Here is a 21,575-nt window from a genome sequence, read left to right on the forward strand (position 1 = left end):
GGAGAATGATCCCCCATTTTTCCTAGAGTAGTTTTATATAGTGTAAATGTAAATGTAAATACACTCCAAGTAGTAAGAGTAGGTGGAAGGGTTAAAAGAGTTGGTGAGTGGCATTTAAATCCAAGAACTACCTTACAAAGTTGTCTTAACAACAGCAGCCCAGTTGAAGTTGTCACACCACTTCAGGGAAGCTGTTTCCCTATGTGGACTTCAGTAGGGACAAACTGTGAGATACAGTCAGCAGATGAGGAATCAGGCAGCTGGAAAAGGCATCCTTCAAAGTGCAGCTCTGAGTGGATTCTCAGCCTGCTCAGCTCTTTGCACCAGCTCCATTCCTCCCTTCCTTTGACACCTTTCATCTTCAGCTTCCTCTCTTCTCATCACTTGTGGCAAGGTTCTTGTCTCCACTGCTTTCCTCCTGAATGGAATTCCTGTTTCACCAACAGCCTTTGCCACCTTGAAAATCTGAGCACTGCAGTCACATCATTCTCTTTGCTGGTGTATTTTTCCACCTGACATGTTTATCCTCAGTTTATCACTGCATTGGGACCATCCCACTGTCTGTTACCCAGCTTAGCTGGGCTGGGTAATACAAATAATGTGAATTAGGAAATAAGAACATAAATAAGAAAAGCTCCAAGCATACGTGGTGATGGAGGAACCTTACTGCTGAAGGCATTGGACAAACTTACCAAGAGAAGGCAGCTGAGCACAGAAGAAGGGTCTGTAAATAAGCCCATATTTGTCTGAGTGTTGCTGCTTTCACTGCAGCTCTGAGCATTTCTGGTAGGGCCTGCTCCTTCTCTCCCTCAGGTGTCGATCCAGCAAACTCTTAAACATATGTGCTTTCATGTGTTTTAGATTAGGCTTGTGTTTAGATGTTTGAGGACATTTGCTGTTGGAATTTTTGCTACTGACATCAGAGTGTGGGGCTGGACCTTTCATGAGTTTGGATTATTCTGCCTACCTTGCTACTTTGCACTGGGCTCTAGGAATGGAACTGAAGACTGGTGATCCATTAGAAAAACATTCTGAGGGTCAAGATCCTTCTCTCTGCGTTGGAGAGAGATGGATTTGATGGCTGGAGTGCTCAGGGAAGGAGGAGTGATGGTGACATCCAGAGTGGTGAGAGACTCAGCGTTCAGATGGGACATGGGGGACAGGTGGTGTCCCTGGGGGTCTGTAGTGGGACCAAGGGCAGTCCCAGCAGATTCACGGGTTACACCAAGCTGAGTGGTGCAGTTGACACTCCTGAAGGATGGGGTGGCATCCGGAGGGACGTGCACGAGCTCCAGAAGTGGCCCATGGGGTTTCAACAAGTCCAGGGTCCTGCAGCTGGTTCAGGGCAACCCCCAGCAAACACAGGCTGGGGGATAAAGGAGCACAGAAATGCTCCAAGGGATGGAACACCTCTTGTGAGAAGAAAGGCTGAGAGAATTGGGCTTTTTCAGCCTGGAGAGGGCCCCTGGGAGACTTAAAGCAGCCTCTCAGTGCTTGAAGGGGACCTGGAAGAGAGATGAAAGGGGTAATACTTCAAAGGGATGCCACACTGTGGGCACACTAATCAAAGGAGGTTGGGAAGGAGGAAGATTGGGAACAAAAAGGAAAAAAGCGATCTTTAGGACCTCAGAACATTCACTAAGCTTTATGGAATGTCCTATGAGAAGTATGAATTTGCTGAACTCTGCTCTGTTTTTCATAGACTTCAGCATTTTTGCACAATTCAAATTACTCCATCCTGAATCTTAGTCAGATTTTTAGTGATGATTGTGAAGAAAGTTTGTTTCTTTTGAAGCCTTGGTAGCTTTGGTCACTTCCAAACCCCCTTGCCTCCTTGCACCAGCTCAAGTGTTCAGAGGTGGGTCGTGGCCAAATAAAGCTTCTGAACTCATAAAATGTCACCAGCATGTCATCACCTGCGTGTCTCCAGATGATTTTGTGGATCTGACACAAGGGCTGTGATGGGAAAAGATGGAAGATGTATTCCCACCAGATAGTTGTGTGTACACATACCCGGTGTGCCATTCACCCAGGTTACTGCTCAGGGCACTGAAACATTTATGGCAGTAAGGGCCACATTGATCCTTTGGTGTGTGAGGGGCTGGGACGGGCAGAGCAGTGCCAGAAACCCCAGAGCTGATGTGCATCCAGTGCCAGCACACAGCCTGCAGCACCGAGTGCTGGCTCCAGAACCACTGTGGCTGCTGTGCTGAGGTGTTCACAAACACCCTGGGATGAGCAGAATGTGCTGGGCCTTTCTCCATCTCTTAGGCCCTGGGAGATCAGGAGCCCCCAGGCTGGAGCACTTTCAGTGCTCCTCCATCTGCAGCTGCTCTCCCTTCCCCTCTCTCCCCCTGCACTGCAGTCTGCAGCTTGCCTGCCCTGAGGGGGGTGTGACAAGCAAGATTGACAGGGTGGTGATTTCTGTGATGACATCTGAGGAGCCACAGGTTCCTGGAGAGCTGCTGAACAAAATCTTGACTCAGCAAAAGGAAGTGACAAAGCATTTGCTGATTCTGTGAGAGTCAGGATTTCACTGTTTACGAGCAAGAATGATAGAAAAAGCTCTGGCTTCTAGAAACAGTGGTTGGAACAGGTTGCTCAGAGAAGCTGTGGCTGCCCCATCCCTGGAATTTCTCAAAGCCAGGTTGGACAGGGCTTGGAGCAACCTGGGACAGTGGAAGGTGTCCCTGCCCATGGCAGAGCTTGGAACTAGGTGACCCTTAAGGTTCCTTCCAACCCAAACCATTCTGTGAAGATACACCTGCTATATTTCAGAATTGCCCTTAATGTTGACAGGAACGTGGATTGGGTTGTGTTTCTCAAATAAATTCCTTGAAATCACAAATCCTTGAGGAATCAGGTTTTTATCTGTGTAGAGGCATAAGAAGATGTGCAGTGCCGTGAAACAGCAATATGTGCAGTGGCCAAAGAGGATGCTTTCCTTCACTTTAGTGTTTACATTCAAGCATTTGAAGATGTGCAAGTATCTGAGTGCATTTTGTGGGTGTGCAGGTGCATGAATGTGCACACCACAAGAATTTGTGCTCACCTGGGAGAGTTCCCATCCTACAGACAGTGCCTCCACTGCCTCTTGTCTGTGACACTGAAACTTAGCACTGAGCAATGCAAAACACCCTTCCCTTGGCTTAGTAGCTGGCAATTTTACTTATATATTTATTCAGATTTAATTTGAAACGGTGACTTCTGATCTGAAGGCTGTTTTATTGCTGAGCTCCCTAATGAAACGGGTGCTTAAGAACCCAGAATTGCTCAGGTTACTGGTTGTATAAATGCTGAGAACAGCTCTGAATGATACAGCTAGTAAAGAAAAGGGTGCAGAATAACAGCAGAGCTCGCTTGGATTGATCTTCAAATGGATCAGGTCTTCCTGTAATAGTCCATGCTCATCTGCTCCAGGGTATAATATTTCAGACACCTGAAACCAGGTTCTAACCCGCCAGCTTCTCTTACTCTCTGTCTGTAGCAGCTAATTGTTACTGCCCACAGTGGCTCCTGTGCCAGTCTACATCTCAGAGCACTCCTCAGAACACTTGTTCTTTCTTTAAATTTTCTGCTCTGACACCATGTCTCTAAGTGTTCAGCTCAGACAGAATATGTGAGATATTTATAACCCCTGTATTATTACTGAGCTGCACACCGTGTCGTCGGTGACAGATTAAATGAACAGCACAACATGTTGTGTTTCATCCATAAATTTCAACAGATGTTTGAATGTTGGTTGATTTATTGCACGTCCAGCTTGGTTCTTACACTGTTCTCATTGTGGCTGCACATGGTTTGTTTAATAGAACCTTACAATGATTTTTTTTATGACGTTTTTCAGTTTGAAGGGTGCAACAAGGCATTTTCTAGGCTTGAGAACCTCAAGATCCACCTCCGGAGTCACACTGGGGAGAAGCCATACCTGTGCCAGCATCCTGGCTGCCAGAAAGCTTTCAGCAACTCCAGTGACCGGGCCAAGCACCAGAGGACACACCTGGACACCGTAAGCACCATTCCATACTGGGAGCTGCCCCCAGTGCTCCAGGGCTCCTGGCACAGTCGGTTCTGCTGCTCCAGGGGGCTTGGCCTTTTCGCTAGGAGAGTCTTAGAACACTCAGCTAGGAGCAAGTGGATTTGGTTTTGAGCTGTTTGTGCTCTGAGAAATGAGAAGGTCGTGATCACAGAGAGGCAGTTATGCTGTGTTACTCATGCTGAGGAGTGACTGCGCAGGATGAGTTACTCAGCAAACTCTGCCATTGTTCCTGTTCCAGTAAGAGGAGGCAGCAGCTCAGTAAGGTGCAGCTGAGTCACTGCTGCTGCTCCAAATGTGTGTCATTGTCTCACTCACTGTCCCTTCAGTGAGTGCTCCGGCTGAATGCAAAAGCTCTTCAGACCTCTCAGTGGAAGGGAAATGCACCTCAGTTTTGGACAGTAATTTTGTAAAAAGTGAAAATAAATCTGTCTCATAACTCTGTAGTTAAGTACCCTCCATTTTACAGTTAATCTCTCAGATTAACTGTGAGACACACTCATTCTCCTCAGCTGGCAGGTTTGGCTTGACTCTGCAGCTCTTCTCCCTTGTCTCACAGAGAGGACAGAGCCTGTCAAGTGTCTTGGGCTCTACTGAAATGAAATCACCAGATCAGGGGGAAAGAAAGCAATGACACAGCTCTGCAGACCAGTCATGTCCTCAGCATAGAGCTTGTAAAGAATAACAGGCAGAGTTGTTCCTTTGTCTTTTTCAAAGAAGTGAATATATGGTTTAGTTTGGCCAAGTGTTTATGGGGCAGAACTTTTGAGTTTAATTGATATTTACTTTTTAAGCAGTTACACATTTCAGACAGTGCAGCATTAAGGAATGTCTAATGTACATTATGCCTTGCAAAAACAAACAAGTAAGAGAAGCAAGTCAGTCACATTTTCCAAACCAAAGCACACTTAAAATAACAATGTTTTATTTATTTGAAAGTCAACCTGAGATATTTGAATTTGTCATTTGTATCTCTTTTGAAAGTGGATATACTAATTGCATGTAGTTTTTAAATTTAATTGCCTGAATCTAGTAGTTATATTTTTTATTAGCCAAACTCACAAATTGAATGCCATCTATTAGTTTTAAGAGAGAACTGACATGGTTACTAAAATGAGCACAAATTCTTTATATGTGTTGTCTGTGCAATATTGAAGACAAATGTCTTAACTTTCTATTTTCTTTTCTTCTCTTCTCCCTTTATCTCTGTCTTTATTATCTGAAATGCTCATAAATCAGGAAAAAGGTACAGTAATAATTTTCTAATAACTTTCTTCAATATCTAAACACATCCTCCGTGCTATTCCGCTGCAGGTTCTCTAAAACTGTTTCTGTAGTCCTGCACACAGGAACTGAGTTCCACTTACCTGATTTAATTGAAGCCCTGTGGTTTAAGCTCAGTGAATTGTGTGCTTATGTGAACATGAAAAATAGCAGAGCTACAGGATGGTGCTGCTGCACCAAACAACTGCCTGGAATGTCAGAGCACACAGCCATGAACCTTTGTAAGGGTGATCACATTCTCATCTAGTTTCCCTGGGACTGAGTTGAATGATTTTATCACTAATTTGAATGACATCAGTGATTTGAAAAATACTCTGCTGGTTTTTCTGCCAAGGGATTTGTTAAAGTTTTCCATAGCTTTTCCTCAGGTGTCAGTTCTCTGTGTTCCAGACACTCTCAATAAATCTCCTTTGCCCTGTAACTTTCTGGGTAGGTGCTGTGTTAGCCTGTAAGGTCATGAATTGGTGAATGATTCTATTATTCCTTCAGAAATTTCCTGCTGGCTGGACAGAGCAGCAATACTTATCCTCTGGAGGTGCTTACAAAGAAAGGGGGTTTATATAGGCTGCTTTTTCCTTACTGAGTGCATTTGGAATTGGTTTTAAAGCTTCTCAATGTAGGTCACTCTACCATTTATCTTCTCTAAAGGAGAATCTGTAAATCATTTCACTTACTGGTGTATGCTAGTTTGATGGAATCCCCACTAAATCATCTGGAAGTAGATCCTTCTCCTAGGCAGGAGCGGAACAAAGGGAACCTGTCTGTCCTTGTGGTAAAAAGGGCACATCAGCACTCCTCCAGGAGCACAGCAACTGGGTTTGCAGGACCTCACAGTCACTTCTCCCAAAACTGGTGGGATTTTTTTTGCCTTCTGTGCATCCTCCTTCGGAAACTAAGGGGATTAAAGAATGTGACATCGAGGTCATGGCAAACCAGTTTTCTGCCTTTGAGAAGACACCAAAAGGATTTGCTAGTCCTAGTGAGAAGGCTGAGGTAATGTTGATAGATGAGGCAAGAAAAGAGAAGACAAAAGAATGTTCCATTCAAGTTGAAAGCTTTGTGAGCTGTGCCATGCAGCACTATTCTGCTGGCATTTAAGACAATGGTCACTTAATAAAAAGTGCCTTTGCTCATTTTGGCAATTACACCTTCATTAGGAGTTTGTTCTGTAACCCAGAGAGAGTGTTCCATCTGTTAGGCATAGGCATAGCCACAAGAAGAATTTGGTGAGGATTTCAGTCACTGGGAAGGTCCCCTCTGAGCCTCCTTTTCTGCAGGCTGAGCCCCCCAGCTCCCTCAGCCTCTCCAGACCGTTCCCCAACTGCATTGCCCTTCTCTGGACATGCTCCAGCCCCTCAATGCTTTTCCTGTCATGAGGGGCCCAAAGCTGCACCCAGGATTCGAGGTGGAGTCTCACCAGCAATCCTTGTAACATTTATATAATCAGAACTCAAAACCAGAATGTCTGTCTTTTTAATTATACTGGCTGATGCCATGATAATTTTGTTTGTAAAGGCCAGGGAATAAAGAAATGCTCTCAAAACCCATTCAGTTCTCCCTCACTGGTATTTAGCTCAGCCCAATGAACCATATCCAGGGTGCCAGTGCAGAATGACTTCTGTTTGCATCGTGCCTGGTTGGTGAGCTCAGAGGAGACAGAGAAACGTGGGCCCAGCAGAGAGAGGGAACAGCTCAGGTTCAGCTGAGTGTGAATAGCTCAGGTTCACACTGTGTGTGCTCCCTGTGCTGGTGGGGCGGGCACAGGGGTGTGACATCTGTCCCACACTGTGTGTGCCCATCCTGAGACAGGCACGGGGGTGTGACATGTGCCCCACAGTGTGTGTGCCCATCCTGGGGCAGGCACAGGGGTGTGACACGTGCCCCACAGTGTGTGTGCCCCTCCCAGGTGTGACTCTGTCCCTCTGCTCCTCCCCAGAAGCCCTACGCCTGCCAGATCCCCGGCTGCTCCAAGCGCTACACCGACCCCAGCTCCCTGCGCAAGCACGTCAAGGCTCACTCGGCCAAAGAGCAGCAGGTGCGTAAGAAGGTAAGAGCAGGCAAGGAGTGGCACGTCCCCAGAGCTCCTCAATGCACTCATTTTTCATTTACCTTTAATTTATGTATTTTCAGATCAGTTTTTCTGCAATATCACAGAAGAAAACTCAAATGGAGCTGATTTTCCTGGTTTTTAATCACTGTTGTGAAGCAAAACAACTAATATATGTATACTTTCAAAGGCTGCCACCCTCTTAAGTTCAGTTTGCCCCATGCTTTCTGTCCAAGCATTTATTTTCCTGTTCATCTTTATACACAAGCCCAAACTGTGCTGTCATTCACATAAAATGACCATGTCCATGCACTGAGTCTCAGCACTGACTGATGGTATTTACTGAAGTACATGTTGGCAGATCATCTAAACACAAATGAAACTAAGCTAGGGTACAGTGGAAATGTAGAAAAGAGGACTTGGAGTAGAAGAGATGTCCTTGTGTCAGCCATGCTCCCTTCCCTCCCCATTTTTCCTTCCTGTCATTTCTGGAACACTTCAGAGAAACGAGGGAATTACTTCCTAACACCAAACCTGGGTGTCATTTGTTCAGCTCTGTGTACTGAGCTGAATGCATTCACATGTCACCATCCTTACATCTAGGGACAGTCCCCACTCTTACACCTTGGCACCTCCTGAGGCCTCATTCCATTTCTGCAGAGCAAGGTGGGGAAGAAATCCCAGATCCAAACTTTGTGTGAGAGGGCACAAAGTACATCCTGGTGCAACAGGAGGCCTGAGCACAGAATCAACCCAGGCCAAATTTGTTAACAGCAGCTGCAGGTTCAGGCTGCTTAGATGCACCAAGGCATCAATATCCAGGGTTTCATATCACCTAATCTCCTGCCTTGAGGAATTTTCCTGTGTGCATGTACACAGCCTCGTATAGACTTATCAAATCTATCTTACAATAATGTTAGTAACTTGCCTCCCACACCTTATTTGGTAGACCAGTCTAAATCTGCACTCCTCCAGTGGTTTGAAATCATCTTCAGATTTCCTGTCTCATTTATCCATGATAACTTTATGAATATTTGATCCTGTGGCTTTTTTTCCTCAAATGAAAAGGCACCTGAAAAAGCAGCAGATTTTTGTGTTTTCGTCAGGCTCTCTTAAAAAGGATCAAAGCAAACCTGGCTGATAAAGAAACAAGAACCCCCCCCCTAAGTATTTCATTTAAATATATTAAAAAACCCCAACACCTTTCACAACTAAGTAAATCCCAGTGTTACTGAACAGCCTACTTTGGATTTCAGATGTAGGAAAAAAGGAAAAAGACTGTTTATACTCACTTGCTCGTTTTTGATTATAACTCAGCAAAGGCAGTTGTCTGTTGGTATCAACTTCCCAAGAGTTCTGAGTGGAAATGACCTAGCCAAGAAAGAAAAATTAACAGGCTGTTCTGCCAACTTGTCTTGGTTGAGACATGCTACCAAAATGTGCCATCTCTGATACAAAACAAAATGCCTGAGCTTAGACTTGTATCAAAGGAATCCTGAGCACTTAGTTCATAGCTTAGAGGATTAGTGCAGTGGTGATATTTGGTTGTTCTGAAAGGCTTTACAGAAACAAAACAGGAGAAAGTTAGCTGTTAATTTAGTAGTAGTTTAATTGGCTGCAGATGCACTTGTGATCCAAATGTCAGATGTTTATCTCAAACCCACAAATGGCTGTAGAGCAGAATTCTGAGAAGGTTTGCCTGGGCCCTTTATTTAGAATACCCAAGCCCAGGGGAGATGGGTATGTGAGGCTGTACCCATAAGGACAATAACTATTTATTAATGGCTGTAGAGTATGATGGCTGTTTGTGTAATGCGATCACTCTGTTATGACAAAAGCTTGGCAGCATCAGCATGTTTGAAAGAGAATTAGAAATGCTTTTCTTTCTTAATTCTCCTCTCCTGCTGTTTTTAATATGATGGACATTGTGGTTTTTGAGAGTTTGCTTCAGAGCCTTTTGCCAGAGCTTTCATTTCCATGGAGCAGAGCTGACACGTGAGTGGAACCTCTTCCCATCACCGACAGCCTCGCTCTGCCACTTCCAATCTGATCAGCACAAATGCTTTTCTTTCCCTATCAAATGCCTTTCCAAGTGTCACAGTTACAGGGTGATGCAAACCTTTTGCCACAGAATCCAAGAAACTACAGAAAGCCTGAAAATGTGCAGTTCAATTACTCAGGCAGGTTTGAAGGAACACAGGGTACATTATTTTTGAAGCAAACTGGTTGTTGATGTAAGATTAGCACACTTAACTTGTGCACTTCAGAAAACCAGTGTCATCTCTAATTACAAGTGCCAAGTACTAGACATCCTTAATTACACTGAGTTCCTAAGAATGGCATTTCTTCCTTCTATATATAACCCTTAATGAGATACATGAAGTTAATTATAAATAATTTGGTTTTGCTATGTAACACAATGTTTCTTTTATCTTCCTCTTGTAGTTAAAGTCCTGTACTGATATTGAACAAGATGTACTCAGTGAATGCTTAGCTATCCAACAGCTGCACACATCTTCTCAGCACATCCTGGATGGGAAGTGTGGCAGATCTGTAGCTCCTCATGATTTAATTACAGGTAAGAATACTTCTAATGAGTGTGGTGCTAAATTTGTCATACAACAGAGGATTCAAAGCAGAAAAGATTTGTCACTGTGGAAAGTGATGAAAACTCCAGACCAACAAATAAGATGAAATAACTGAGTTGTTTGCTAAGGCCTCACTTTTATTGGTTTTTCAGCATCAGTCAGAGAAATAGCTGCTGTTAATTTCATGTGAAGGGGCAGCAGCCCTGCTGAGAGTCTGTCTCCATCCATGTGTTCTCCTTTCAAAGCTGGTCTGGGCAGGGTGCAGGTGCAGGAGCTGCGCTGAGTCCAGTGGATGCTCTGGCACAGAGTCCCACCAGGAGAGTTTTCTTCAGGAGCTGCAGGAAAGCTGAGGAGGCTGAATGTTACGATGCACTTTGGATCATAACAAAAAATATGGTGATACATGAATGGGAGAAAACTCGAAGGTGAAATGTCAAACCTTCTTTTAATAATACTTCCTAGTATTTAATCTTCCTTTCTGTATTTTCTTTTGTTCTTGTGGTTCGAACAAGAGTTGGCCCTTTTCAGGGACCTTGGATACTTCTATACATTTTATAGGAAGAGAAAAAGAGGATTCCATTCCCTTCTCTGTGAAATAAGATATAATTTCACAGTTTTGAACCCCAGCAGAGGATCCTGAATCAGGGATGTGCATTTTGAGGTCCTGTCTTGAGGTGGCAGAGAGGGGCACTCCCAAAAGCCAGCAGTGTAATTGTAATCTGCCTTCTGCAAGAATCTCCTACTTTTATTTGATAACTCCAAATCTTCAAAACAAAAAATCCATTTTGCTTAACATCTCCTATTCTCTTTTCTAGTTCAAGTTGCATTAAAATGTTGGAATGTGAGTGGTGAACAGAATGGAGTAGAAAGGGAAATACCCCATCATTCTGATGTACTTTCCCCGGGAGTCTGAACTCAGGGCTTACATGTGGCTCCTTGAAAAGTGGGAGCAAGCTGGAGGGATTTGGGGTTGATTTCCAGTCTCTGGTGTGCCACCTGCTCTGAATAAGGTGTGTGAGGGCAGCAGTGGCCTGTGCTGTCCCCTTGACAGCCCCATGTGGCAGGAGCATGGCTTGGCCTCCCCCTTCCAGGCAGGAGCAGTGACATTTTCCTCAGAGCAGGCTGCACTTCAGAAACAGCCTCAGATTTCAAGTGACAACAATAAAACAGGAAAAGAGTTATTAACTCACAGATAAACAGACCATCCCTAACCCCTCAGTGTCATTTCAGAGAATCTCTTGTGAAATGAAGGATTTTATCTGTCCATAACTCTGGCTTTGTCTGGTATGATTTCTGTGCTGATTATATCAATCCATCATCAGGATGTTGTAAAAAAACTGTAACTCTTCCCTGATACTTCCATCAGGTCGCTCCATATGAGACCCCATCAATGCACAGTATGAACAAGTGCCAGGGAAAAATAAATCAAGACTTGAAAGACTGTTTTGCAGTGAAACAGAAGTTGCTTCATCTTATGTGTAGTACAGTCCTGAGGCAAAACTGTTCCTCTGTCATTATTTAGGGCATATAAACCAAAGTGCTGATCCTTACAGAATTAAAGCATGAGGACATTCCTGCTGCCACCTATAGTCTGCAGTGATTGCACATTTGCTCTTTCAAATAAGCTGAGGTAATATTTTTTGAGAAATCAGTTGTAATTCTGTATGTAGGCTATAGATGGATAAATATAGTGTATGATGTCCTCATATTCCACTTGAAATATGAAAACATTCATGGTTTGGGCTTTTGAGTTTGGTTTTTGTGTTATTTTTTTCAAAGAAACCACATTATTAATGTGCAGAGCTCTGGGCTTTAGGGATCACTTGGATTCCTGGAGAATTTCAATTTTGTCTTTCTCCAAGTTAAAGCACATTTTAAATATGTCAGGGATGAAAGCCCATCACAGAAAAAAACCTAAATATTAAAAAAGGCCCCATCCCTTGTGTCTGACTTCAAAGTAGGTAAGACAGTGAGCAGAGGAATGTTTCTGCAGTCAGAGGAGCCCATTGTTAGCTGGGATCTTCCTCCTTTTTCCCACCTCATAACTAAAATGCATCATGGCTGCACAATTTAACTCTGCCTGTGGACAAGAGCTTGTGTCACTCTGGTCCCATTCAGGCATTTTCTCTGGGTTTTATTGTTGTTTGCCTGCTCTCAGCATAAAGCTGAGGGGGAAAGGCTGCTGGTCACAGATGCTCAGGGCACTGTTTTGGCCACAGATGTTAAGGTTAAAGGCCAAGCCATTTAAAATACTGATTGATGATTTCTATTTACAAGCTGAGATGGTCAGTGTGTGAGGAGGCCCAAGGTGCACAGGCCTGGCATGGGCTGCCCTTGCAGGAGTCACTCACAGCAGCTCCAAACGCTTCAGGTACACAGAATATTACTGCTCAGTGCTGAAAGAAATGGAAGAAAAACTGTAAGAGGAAAGAAATTTTGGAACTACTGAAAATTATACTGAGACTGGATTAGCAACTGCTGTTCCCCCTTGACTTGTTGGTCTGTGGGAGGGAGCTGGGGTGAGGCAGCACAGGGATGGCTTGGGGGGATGAGGGGACACACGTGCCAGGCTGGGTGTGAGTGGTGCTGCACAGAGGTGCAGGGACAGGAGAACTCGCTGGTGACAAACCCTGAGAGCCTCAGTGCCCAGGCCCAGGCAGGGGCCTTTTCCCTGAGGTGTGATTGGGAAGTCAAAGATAGATCTGGGAGAGGATGTCCCAGCTGGAGACTCTTCAAGGCCAGCAGCGGGCACTGGGTGTCCACCCCAGCAGTTCCACAGATGGGTAAATTCCTCTGCAGAGGGTTGGGGCTGGCACAAACTGGAGGTGCCAGGGATTCTGGTTTAATTTGGTTTTCTTATGTGGTGGGTTTGAGTTCAGGGATCATGTGGGACTCTGCTGCCCACACAGAGTTGTGGGGTGGTTTTTTTAAACATCTTCTTGCTCCTCTAGAGGGTTAAGTTGATTGTAGGTACTCAGCTACTCTGTCTTTGTCATCACCTCAAGGAACAGGCCAGAGAGACATCCTGAACAAGCATGAGCTGTTCAGGGATGGCATTGAAAGATAAAACATGAGTGTGTTTGCTGGCCACCACACTGCTAAGATGACTCTTTTGTGAGGGCTTTTGAGCTTTTTGCACAAGTTACTGCTGGGCCAGCAGTGTGGGAGCCTTAGAGCATGAACAGCCAAGTTTAGGGTCTGCAGTCTCCTCCAGGCTGGGCTGTCAGTGTACCTGAACTGTGCTGTGGGAAATAGAGCTGCAGTGCAAAGTGACACTGAACAGTCGAGGTCAAATTTGGCTCATCCTTCAAGCCTGACATGGAATGTATGAACAGTGAGGATCTGAGGGAAGTGGAAATTGTTGTATTGTGAAATGCACTCAAGCCACCAGTGGAAAAGCATTTCCACAATGTAGGATCCTTGCTACTGACTTAGTGTTACCAGAAGAGGCTTTGACAAATAAATCCTCACATCACCTGGGAACATCTGATTTCTTAAAGCCCCTTCTGTCTGGTGTGCAGTGCAGAAAGCAAGTTGTTTTCACTGGCTGGTTGACAAATGTTCTGTCTAGCTGGAGACAGAGATGATGTGGTTCAGTTTTGTTGCTTTAGATCTGTCAGCAGCTGAGGACTCATTGTTCATGAGGGGTTTTTGACTCATCTGAAGCCCCCTGACAAAGGTGGCTGGAATCTTGCCTCGGTGGTTCTGCTCTTCAGTCACACACAGAAACAGATGCTGACATTCAGATGTTGCTTCTCCACCCCAAGGGTGTCACACATTCCCCTCAGCTCTGGATTTTCACGTTGCCTTCTGCTTGTTCCACGTCACTGGGGGGGTTTCGGAGGGTGCAGTCCCCAGCCCTGCCAGTGACACAGCTGGCACATGGCTCTGTCCTGGATGTGCAGCTCTGCACACACCGAGTGGGAATGAGCAGTGAATGGTACAGGAGGAGAGATGGCAAAAGACAGGCCCAGAGGGGTCTCTGTGCTCTAGGGCTGGACACTGGGAGCTGGCAGACCCCACTTGCTGCTCACAACCTTCAGTGTGAGTGGCAGTTCTGGTCCTCACCCATGTGCACATGCCCTGGGTGGGTGGGACAGAGCTGTGGCAGATGTGTCGTGGGCAAAACTTGAAGATGAGAAAGGCAGAAAAACTGGGAAAAGGACAAGAAGTAGACTTTTCCCAGAGCAGCATGACAAGGAGCCAGCCCTCTTCCCCTGCCATATGGTGGCATTTGCATGCTCCATGCTTGCACTCCTGTGATGTCTGTCACCACAGAGACCTGTCTTGGTGTATGATCACTCTTCAGAAGGGAGAAAAAAACTTAATTCCAAAAAGCCTAATCCCAGCATCTTCATCCAGGAGCCCTGGACAATGCTTCCTCAACCATGGGTGTGCTTGAGGGCATGGCAGGAACTTGGCTGTTGGTGCCTCGCTGCCATGGTAGAGGAGAGTCCCCAAAAATGGTACACACACCCTCCTTCAGTAATTCTGTACTAGCAAACCTGTTTTCATGATCTCATTAAAAAATTCTCCTTGTTCCTCTTTGCATTTAATTTATTGGGATTTCCTGTGTATCAATATGTGGTATTTGTAAATAGTCTGGGATGTCCAGCAGCTTAGTAAGGGAAAGTCAAATGACAGAGTTTGAAATGAGCAGCAAAACCCCAGGGTACCATGGTCTGTTTGCTGTGTGAGCTCCATCCCCTGAGCACTGCAGGGAAAGTTAATGCTCACAGCTATGGGAAAGGCAGGGTGGGAGTCCCACCAAGCCCTCGTGGCTGTCAGGAGGGTTCTGCAGCTCTGCAGGGTCAGAGAGGAGACACCCTCATGCCCAAGTGCCATGGCCCAGCTGTGAGTGCTGCTCAGGTCAGGAGGGGGATAGGGCAGGAGCTGGGGGCTCTGCAGGTGTTACTGATGCTTCCTTGCTTACTCTGTTTTGCCACTGCTGTGTTGGCAGGCATGTACAGTGGATCCAGCAGCAGCCACAACGGTCCCTCCCCAGCGGTGCTGCCACCTCCTCATGACCTTCCTTCAAGGCACCTTCCCCTGGACTCCGCCCTGCCCAGCCCACACCACCACCAGTCGCCGCTGGAGAGTGCCAGGGACGGGTACGTGTGTGATGGGAGATGTGCTGGGCCTGGGTCTGCCGTGGTCATGGAGGATGAATTGTTTATTTTACTCTGCATGGATGCTGTTCAAAAGAAAACACTGGCCCAAACAAAGCCATTTTGTTTGGTTTAGAATCATGGAATAATTTAGTTTTCAAGGGACCTCAGAAGGTCATGTCATCCATGCCCTGTGCAAAGCAGGGCAAACTTGGACATCATTATCAGGTTGTTCAGGGCCTTGTCCTTGTCTTTGACAAAACACAATGAGATTTTTTTCTTCATAGCATGCAGTTACATTTAGATTTTAATTTTGTTTTTTAGTCTTGCTGGATGACTTCTCATAGGTTTGGATAAGCACAGAGAATTTTTCTCAACTAACATGAGAAACCTCTCAGAGGGTAAAACTCGACCTATGACTCACTCAGGAATTGGGCTGTGTTTGCCTTTGTAAGGCTCACTGAGTGTCAGAGCCACGGCTTTCTCACTTCCTTGCTCTCTGATAAGGTTTTTGCAGTGCACCTCTGAGCAGCAGGCCAGATCCTAATCAGGGAAGAGTGTTTAATCCCACTGATTGCAGATTGCACTGCTACAGCAGGGGTACGGTTGCATGGCTGCAGGGTGTGAGATTTCTAAAGCGCCGTGTGTCAAGGCTCTCATACCATCTCAACAGTAAAGAATCTCTGCAAGCCACAAAACTGCTCTAACCTTTTTGCTCAGATTTCTTTGGTGCCTGGCCTCATTCAATTCATACTTACAAATTCAAATTCATACTTACAGTTTTACTTCCCAGCACTTTGGATGGAAAATGGACTCTGATTTGGCCTTACTGATGGGAATTTAAGATACAGAGAGATTAAAGGATTTTCCTTCCCTAGGAACATGTTGATGTCCTTTAGCAAATATAGCAGTTAAATGTAGAGTTTTCCCATCCCCTCCAGTGACTGACCTTTCCCTTCTTTTATAAGGTGCAAGGAAAGGCCAGAAGGATTTTAAGCAAAGGGCAGAATGCAGAGTGTGTGTGGCATGGAAGAGGTGTGGTAAAGAAATTTACACCTGGGGTGGTTGGAGAACAATCTGATTGAGGAAATTCAATTAGGAGCAAACTAGTCCTTCTTATTTTCCTAATTGGGGATGAATTGTGCAGCAAGCTGAGCTCCTGTGCCTTCTGCTCCTTCAGCCTTCTCTTCTGACCTCGGCTGGGAGCAGGAGCAGTGTCCCCCTCCCACTGTGATGGACAGGCTTACCCTGTCCTTGTCCCACAAAATGCCTGTGCCCAGCCCTTCTCCTGCCCTGCCCTGCCACATTCCCAGCTCTGTGTTTCCTGTTGGCAGACTCATTTCCATGGCAGAGTCACAGGAGGCACTGGACATTACTGCAGATAAACAGGAAGTTTTCTGTAGCAGAGAAGGCAGTAGGTCAAATAGGAATGGAGACAGACATTCCAGAAGTCATCCATGAGCTGTTCTTCCCTGCAGAATGGGACAGCCTGAGCCTGTTGGAGTGGGATCCCTCCCTCTGACTGCTCCCAGCGTGCTGCTCAGCTGTTTCCTCTTGGAGTTGGTTCCTAGGGGAGTTAAGGCAAAAATCCCAACCAAGAATGAAATAAAGTAAGGATATACTATGGGAAGGATTTAGCAGGCTATTGGGAAGGTGGATTTGTTTCTAAGGCACTTTGTATTCTGGTGCTGCTAACAAGAAGTGAAAGCAAAGGCCTGAGCAGGGTGAGGGCAACAGACGAGTTTGCAGTTTGAAGGGTTGGAAGCCCCCAGATGAATTCTCATTCCTGCCCCTGGTGTTTCCATTCCAGGGCACAGCACTTCCCTTCCAGCAGGAGCACCATGGCCAGTGGGCTGAGCCTCTCACTGAGCTCAGACACAGCACAGTTTCCATCAGAATTGTCTCTGCCAATTCCAGCTTTAGTGCAGTTTGGATTCCTTCTCTGAGGAGACAATAGTGCTGATTTCTTATCTCAGTGCTCATGTACCTAAGGAGAGTCTTTGCCCAAATATCCTGTGACAAAATGTGGGAGTGAGATAACAGATTCCTAACCATGAGCCAAACGTCAGGGAATGGAGTCTGGAATGTATTTCTGAATAGTTATTTTAAAACAGGGCATCCAGTTTCATGACATAGTTACTTGGAATTTTTCAGCATCTCAAATACCGTTTTCTAAACTCAAAATAATCTTCATTCAGCATTGTCATTCCCAGTCCAAGATCCTCCTGCTGTATTTAATGCTTTATGCTTGCATTATTCATGACTGCTGAAATGCAGCCCATACACGGCATCTTAATTGCAAGTGCAGAAACTTTGTGTGAACTAATTAATAATCCTCGAGTTTCATTTAGCAGGGTTTTCTTTAAAGCAGCCATCCATTTAACTGGGCACAATCACTTAACACAAAATGCCAGCACTAAGGCCTGCTGTTCCCTTGGCCAGCCCCTGGCAGTGCCATCCCTCCTGGAATGTGCCAGGGGCTGCAGTGGGAAGGGAGCCCTCCCCTGCCTCCTGCACGACACTGCTGCAGCTCTGGCACTCACAGAGGGTTTGCCCTCACTGTCAGCTCTGTGCAGAGAATTCCTGCTCGGGGATGGGGACCGTGACAAGGCTGGATCACTTCGGGCAGCCTGTGGCAGGAACCAAGTGATTACTATCAAGAAATCTAATTACTGAGTCATCAAATGTGTGAGATGCCAAAAACTACACGAGGCAGAGTACAAATAGTCTACTCAAGTTTGACATGAGATTCAGAATTTGATTTAAAGGCTTTTTCTTTTTTTTTAACAAAAAAAGCCCTATGTTACACTGTCCTTTGCCAAAGTCAATACCAAGTGCAGCAGTCAATTTTCCCAAATGGTTTGCTGAGACATTTAAATAGTTTGACAAAATTATCTAATTCACTTGAAAATGTTCTAACAAAATCTGACCTCATTACCGAATATATTTATACTGGCTTTATTCAATATGGAGCACATTTTTTCAAATTCTGGAATGAAGTGTATGCTACAGTAAAAAAATCTACTTATATTGATATTAATTTGGCTAAATGTGGTTGGCTGAGAAATACTTCAGCATGCAGAAAATGGTCTTGGCATGATCCAGATTAAAATGTATATTTATTTTTTATTTCAGGTAGCAAGAGTTTATTTTAGCATTTCTTGTAGCATTTGCCATGTATAATGTCAAACTGGGTTTCATTCTGCCCATTGCAAAAATAGTCTGTTTTGATTTGTAGCAGAGTGAGGACAGAAAAACAGCTTTTACTATGAAATCTTGGGTGAATGTTGCACTTGGCTTGCTTTCCACTATTTTTTTAGCTGTTATTATCCAAGTAATCTAAAAACATACTTAGTTTCATTTGTAGACCATCTCTGTAAATCGCAATTTAGAATATTCAGTGTGATAAATTATCAGCTTTAATGGAACTGATCTGACTGAAGTTAAGTGACTTTGAGTGGTGGCACCAAGTTTGGGATTTGCACCAATTTAGTGCAATGGCCCAACAAGGTCACTTTGTGGGAGCTGAACGCGATCCCTGTGTGTGTGACTGAGGCTCTCTGTCACTTGTGTGCTGTGACAAACAGCACTCCTGTTCCCAACAGGAGCTGGGGCACTGACAAATAATGACTTGATTGGGAAGGTGATGTGTCTCCAAGGGAAAGGAAAGTGAAACCATTTTTTTAATATTCCTGTGGTAATTTAGGTCATTTCTGCTCTGTAAACACACCAGTAAATGAAGAAGTAGTAGGATTAAGACATCTGTGATGGGCAGAGGTGGTGATTAATGAGGACTCTGAGCCAAATCTGGTGAGCCTTTACTATAAAGGATTAGCTCTAAGCAAGGTTAGAGGGAAGGGCTCACACAGCTCCCTGTGCCTGGGCTTCTCCCCAGCCAACTGCAGCCAGCTCAAACCAGGGGCCAGACCCCCCTGAAGTGACACTGACCCCCACAAAAAATCACAAGAAATGGGATTTAAGAACTATCAAGTGAAAAGAGACATTTTAATCAGGGCGCTTAAACATCAGAGTTTTTGTTTGCTTGCTTCTTAGCACCTGTTATTTCAAATACCACAGGAATACTTCAGTGTAAAGAGTTCTCTGTTAAAAACTTAGTCCTTCACTTCTTTTTATGTGAAGTAACATGAGGTACACAGAGCCTCCCTTCTGCTCTACCAGGGAACACCAGATTAGAAATCCCTGATATTTTTAAGCTTGAAACGAAACACGCAGGATAAAATCTTGTCAGTTGCACAGGGGAGATTCTTTCCTATGCTGTCTCCTTGAGCTGCCAGGATCCAGGCCAGGTAGAAAAATACATTTGTGCCCCTAATTCTCATTACTTTAAGAGACAATTAGGTGCCTTAGCCACTTATGTCTGATTCTTATTAACCTTGTTTATTGATTAATCTTTTCAATTAAGTTTGTGAGCTCATATAAATCAATGGACTAGGAATTGACATGCTGTTAGGAACTTTGTAGGACAGAAACTTTTATTCTCTAGAAGTACTTTGGGAAACTAAATACCTGCACAGCTTTTCTAACAGACCAAGGAGATCCATCCCTCATTCTCTGTGGATTCCACTGGAGAATACTCTTCATTTATAACAGAATACACAAGCCAGTGGTTTAGTCTTCCCTTCAAAAGCACTAAAACCAGTAACAAGAAACAGATACCTCTGACAGCTGAAAACATTTTCAATGGAGGAAGCCAAGAACCCTTCATAATTTATCTCAGTGTTATGGATCTGAGCACGCAAAAGGGGCATCAGTACATCTGTCCAGAGAGAACAATGTACAGGTGCTGCACTGGGCCCCACCAAACAAAGAAAATCTGTAATTAAAAGCATCTGCTTCCAAATCCCAAGTCATTTTTCTCCTTGGAGAAAATGTGATCAGAATTCATTCCTAATCATGTCCAGATAGGCTTATACAGGTTCCCCCCTCCCCTTAAAGCAAAATTAGCATTAGCATGGGCTTACTTCAACAGCAGCATGCTTAAGGATAACCTGGTGCTGGATCCTGGGGTAAACACTGTTTGTCCATCAGCAGAAATAGGTGGGCAGGTGTTTTCATTTGAGTTTCTGAGAGAGCTGCACTGACACTCAGGATCCTGGGAGCCTCTCAAAGTGAGGGCTGAGGTGCCTGCCCAGAGGAGACACTGTAAGGAAAACTGAGTGAGAAATCAGAGAGTTACAGGAGAAGGTGGGAGGTTAAAGGAGATGGTCAGAGTAACTCAGAAAGCATTTAAGATTAATTCAGCCAGAGCTCTTCTGCATTACATTAACGATTTTAGCCATTACTTGATTTATCTGTATTTAAATTTACACTAAACATCTGTAAAGCTTCTTTTTTTCTCTTTTTTCATCCAAATTTTGTTTGTTTTTAAGCAGAACTGCTGCAGTTTGATGCAAACCATATACAAACACAGGAGTTTATCATGGTGTAACAAATAATGAATCTATTTTAACATCTCCCACTATTGGGTAGTGTGTTCTGCCTGGCAGACCTGAAGACAGCAGACATCAGGACCTGTGCAGAACCCACCTGGAAGCATCTTGCTGCCTGTTTGCCAGAGAATAATGACCTTAAATGACTGAACTAAGATAGATCAGTCAAGCATGTAGCACATGCAGATAATCTGGAGTAGACAGTCTCTGTGTTTGATGACGTCTTTCTAATTCACTTCCTGGCAATCACTTGAACTTAAGGCACTGCCCTTTATTTAAATATGCTTTTATATTTCTTTGACCCTATTAATAAGGCTTTTCTTTCACTCCAAAATACCTTTTCCTGCTAGATTGTAAGCTAGAATAATTTTTCAAATCTCTCTCCTGTAGTGACTTCCACTGTAGCAATTCATCAGCTTCATTTCAGAGGTTATTAAACAAACCCTTATAAATACAAACATCCTTGGAATGGCACAGATCATGATCCCTGTGATCCCTGTGAGGAACTGCTCTGCAGAATTTGCACATCTCAGGTCAGAACAATTGTAGAGGTACTCATTTGAACACAGAGTGTGTTTGTGTGGTTTGTGGGCTTGTGTAGATGATGACTTGTGTGACAAACACTGAGTAATGTTCTGTGCCCACTCAGATGTGCACATGTATTTGCTAGAGCAGACAAGGGAGTATTTCAGTATTTCAGGAACCCAAGAGCAAGCTCACACAGAGAACCCCTGAGTGAACCAGGAGAGGACTCTTAGGGCTCCTTTGTGATTCTGAACGTGAAATTGCTTTTGTATCACTGTTACTGGTAACACTAAAAACATGCTAAAGCAGTTAAATGACCTGTGACTCTTCAGTCACATGAAAGTTGCTGTGGATAGTGTTCTCCATATTTATGAAGCCCTTCTTACTCCCTAGAGCTGAGCAGCTCCTGCACTTGTGGGCTTGGCTCAGCGTGGGTGAGTGAAGGTGCAGAACTGGATCCAGGTAATCCAAGGCAGCATTTTGAGTGAAAATTAATATTTTGTGTTTGTCTAAAAGCCACAAGGCTGCCATTGCCTC

General features: G+C 44.6%; 1 protein-coding gene and 1 long non-coding RNA gene across 5 annotated transcripts in view; one reads left to right on the plus strand and one right to left on the minus strand.

The window, feature by feature from the left end:
• GLIS1 (GLIS family zinc finger 1) overlaps window positions 1-21,575 on the plus strand; it is a 178,305-nt gene that overhangs the window by 140,689 nt on the left and 16,041 nt on the right. For 3 of the 4 annotated variants that reach the window (XM_074545769.1, XM_074545772.1, XM_074545770.1), the window contains exons 5-8: window positions 3,848-4,009; window positions 7,257-7,367; window positions 9,813-9,945; window positions 14,916-15,066. In XM_074545769.1, coding sequence (XP_074401870.1) covers window positions 3,848-4,009; window positions 7,257-7,367; window positions 9,813-9,945; window positions 14,916-15,066 — 557 coding nt within the window. The remainder of the gene's footprint in view (window positions 1-3,847; window positions 4,010-7,256; window positions 7,368-9,812; window positions 9,946-14,915; window positions 15,067-21,575) is intronic. The other variant, XM_074545771.1, reaches the window with a different exon arrangement.
• LOC141729827 (uncharacterized) lies at window positions 7,161-20,409 on the minus strand. Its single transcript, XR_012581265.1, has 3 exons — window positions 20,046-20,409; window positions 8,660-8,738; window positions 7,161-8,439 (listed from the first exon to the last, which is right to left on the minus strand). It is a non-coding gene; the product is annotated as an uncharacterized LOC141729827 (long non-coding RNA).

Source organism: Zonotrichia albicollis, chromosome 8, assembly GCF_047830755.1.
Source record: "Zonotrichia albicollis isolate bZonAlb1 chromosome 8, bZonAlb1.hap1, whole genome shotgun sequence".
In the NCBI taxonomy this organism is placed as follows: Eukaryota; Metazoa; Chordata; class Aves; order Passeriformes; family Passerellidae; genus Zonotrichia; species Zonotrichia albicollis.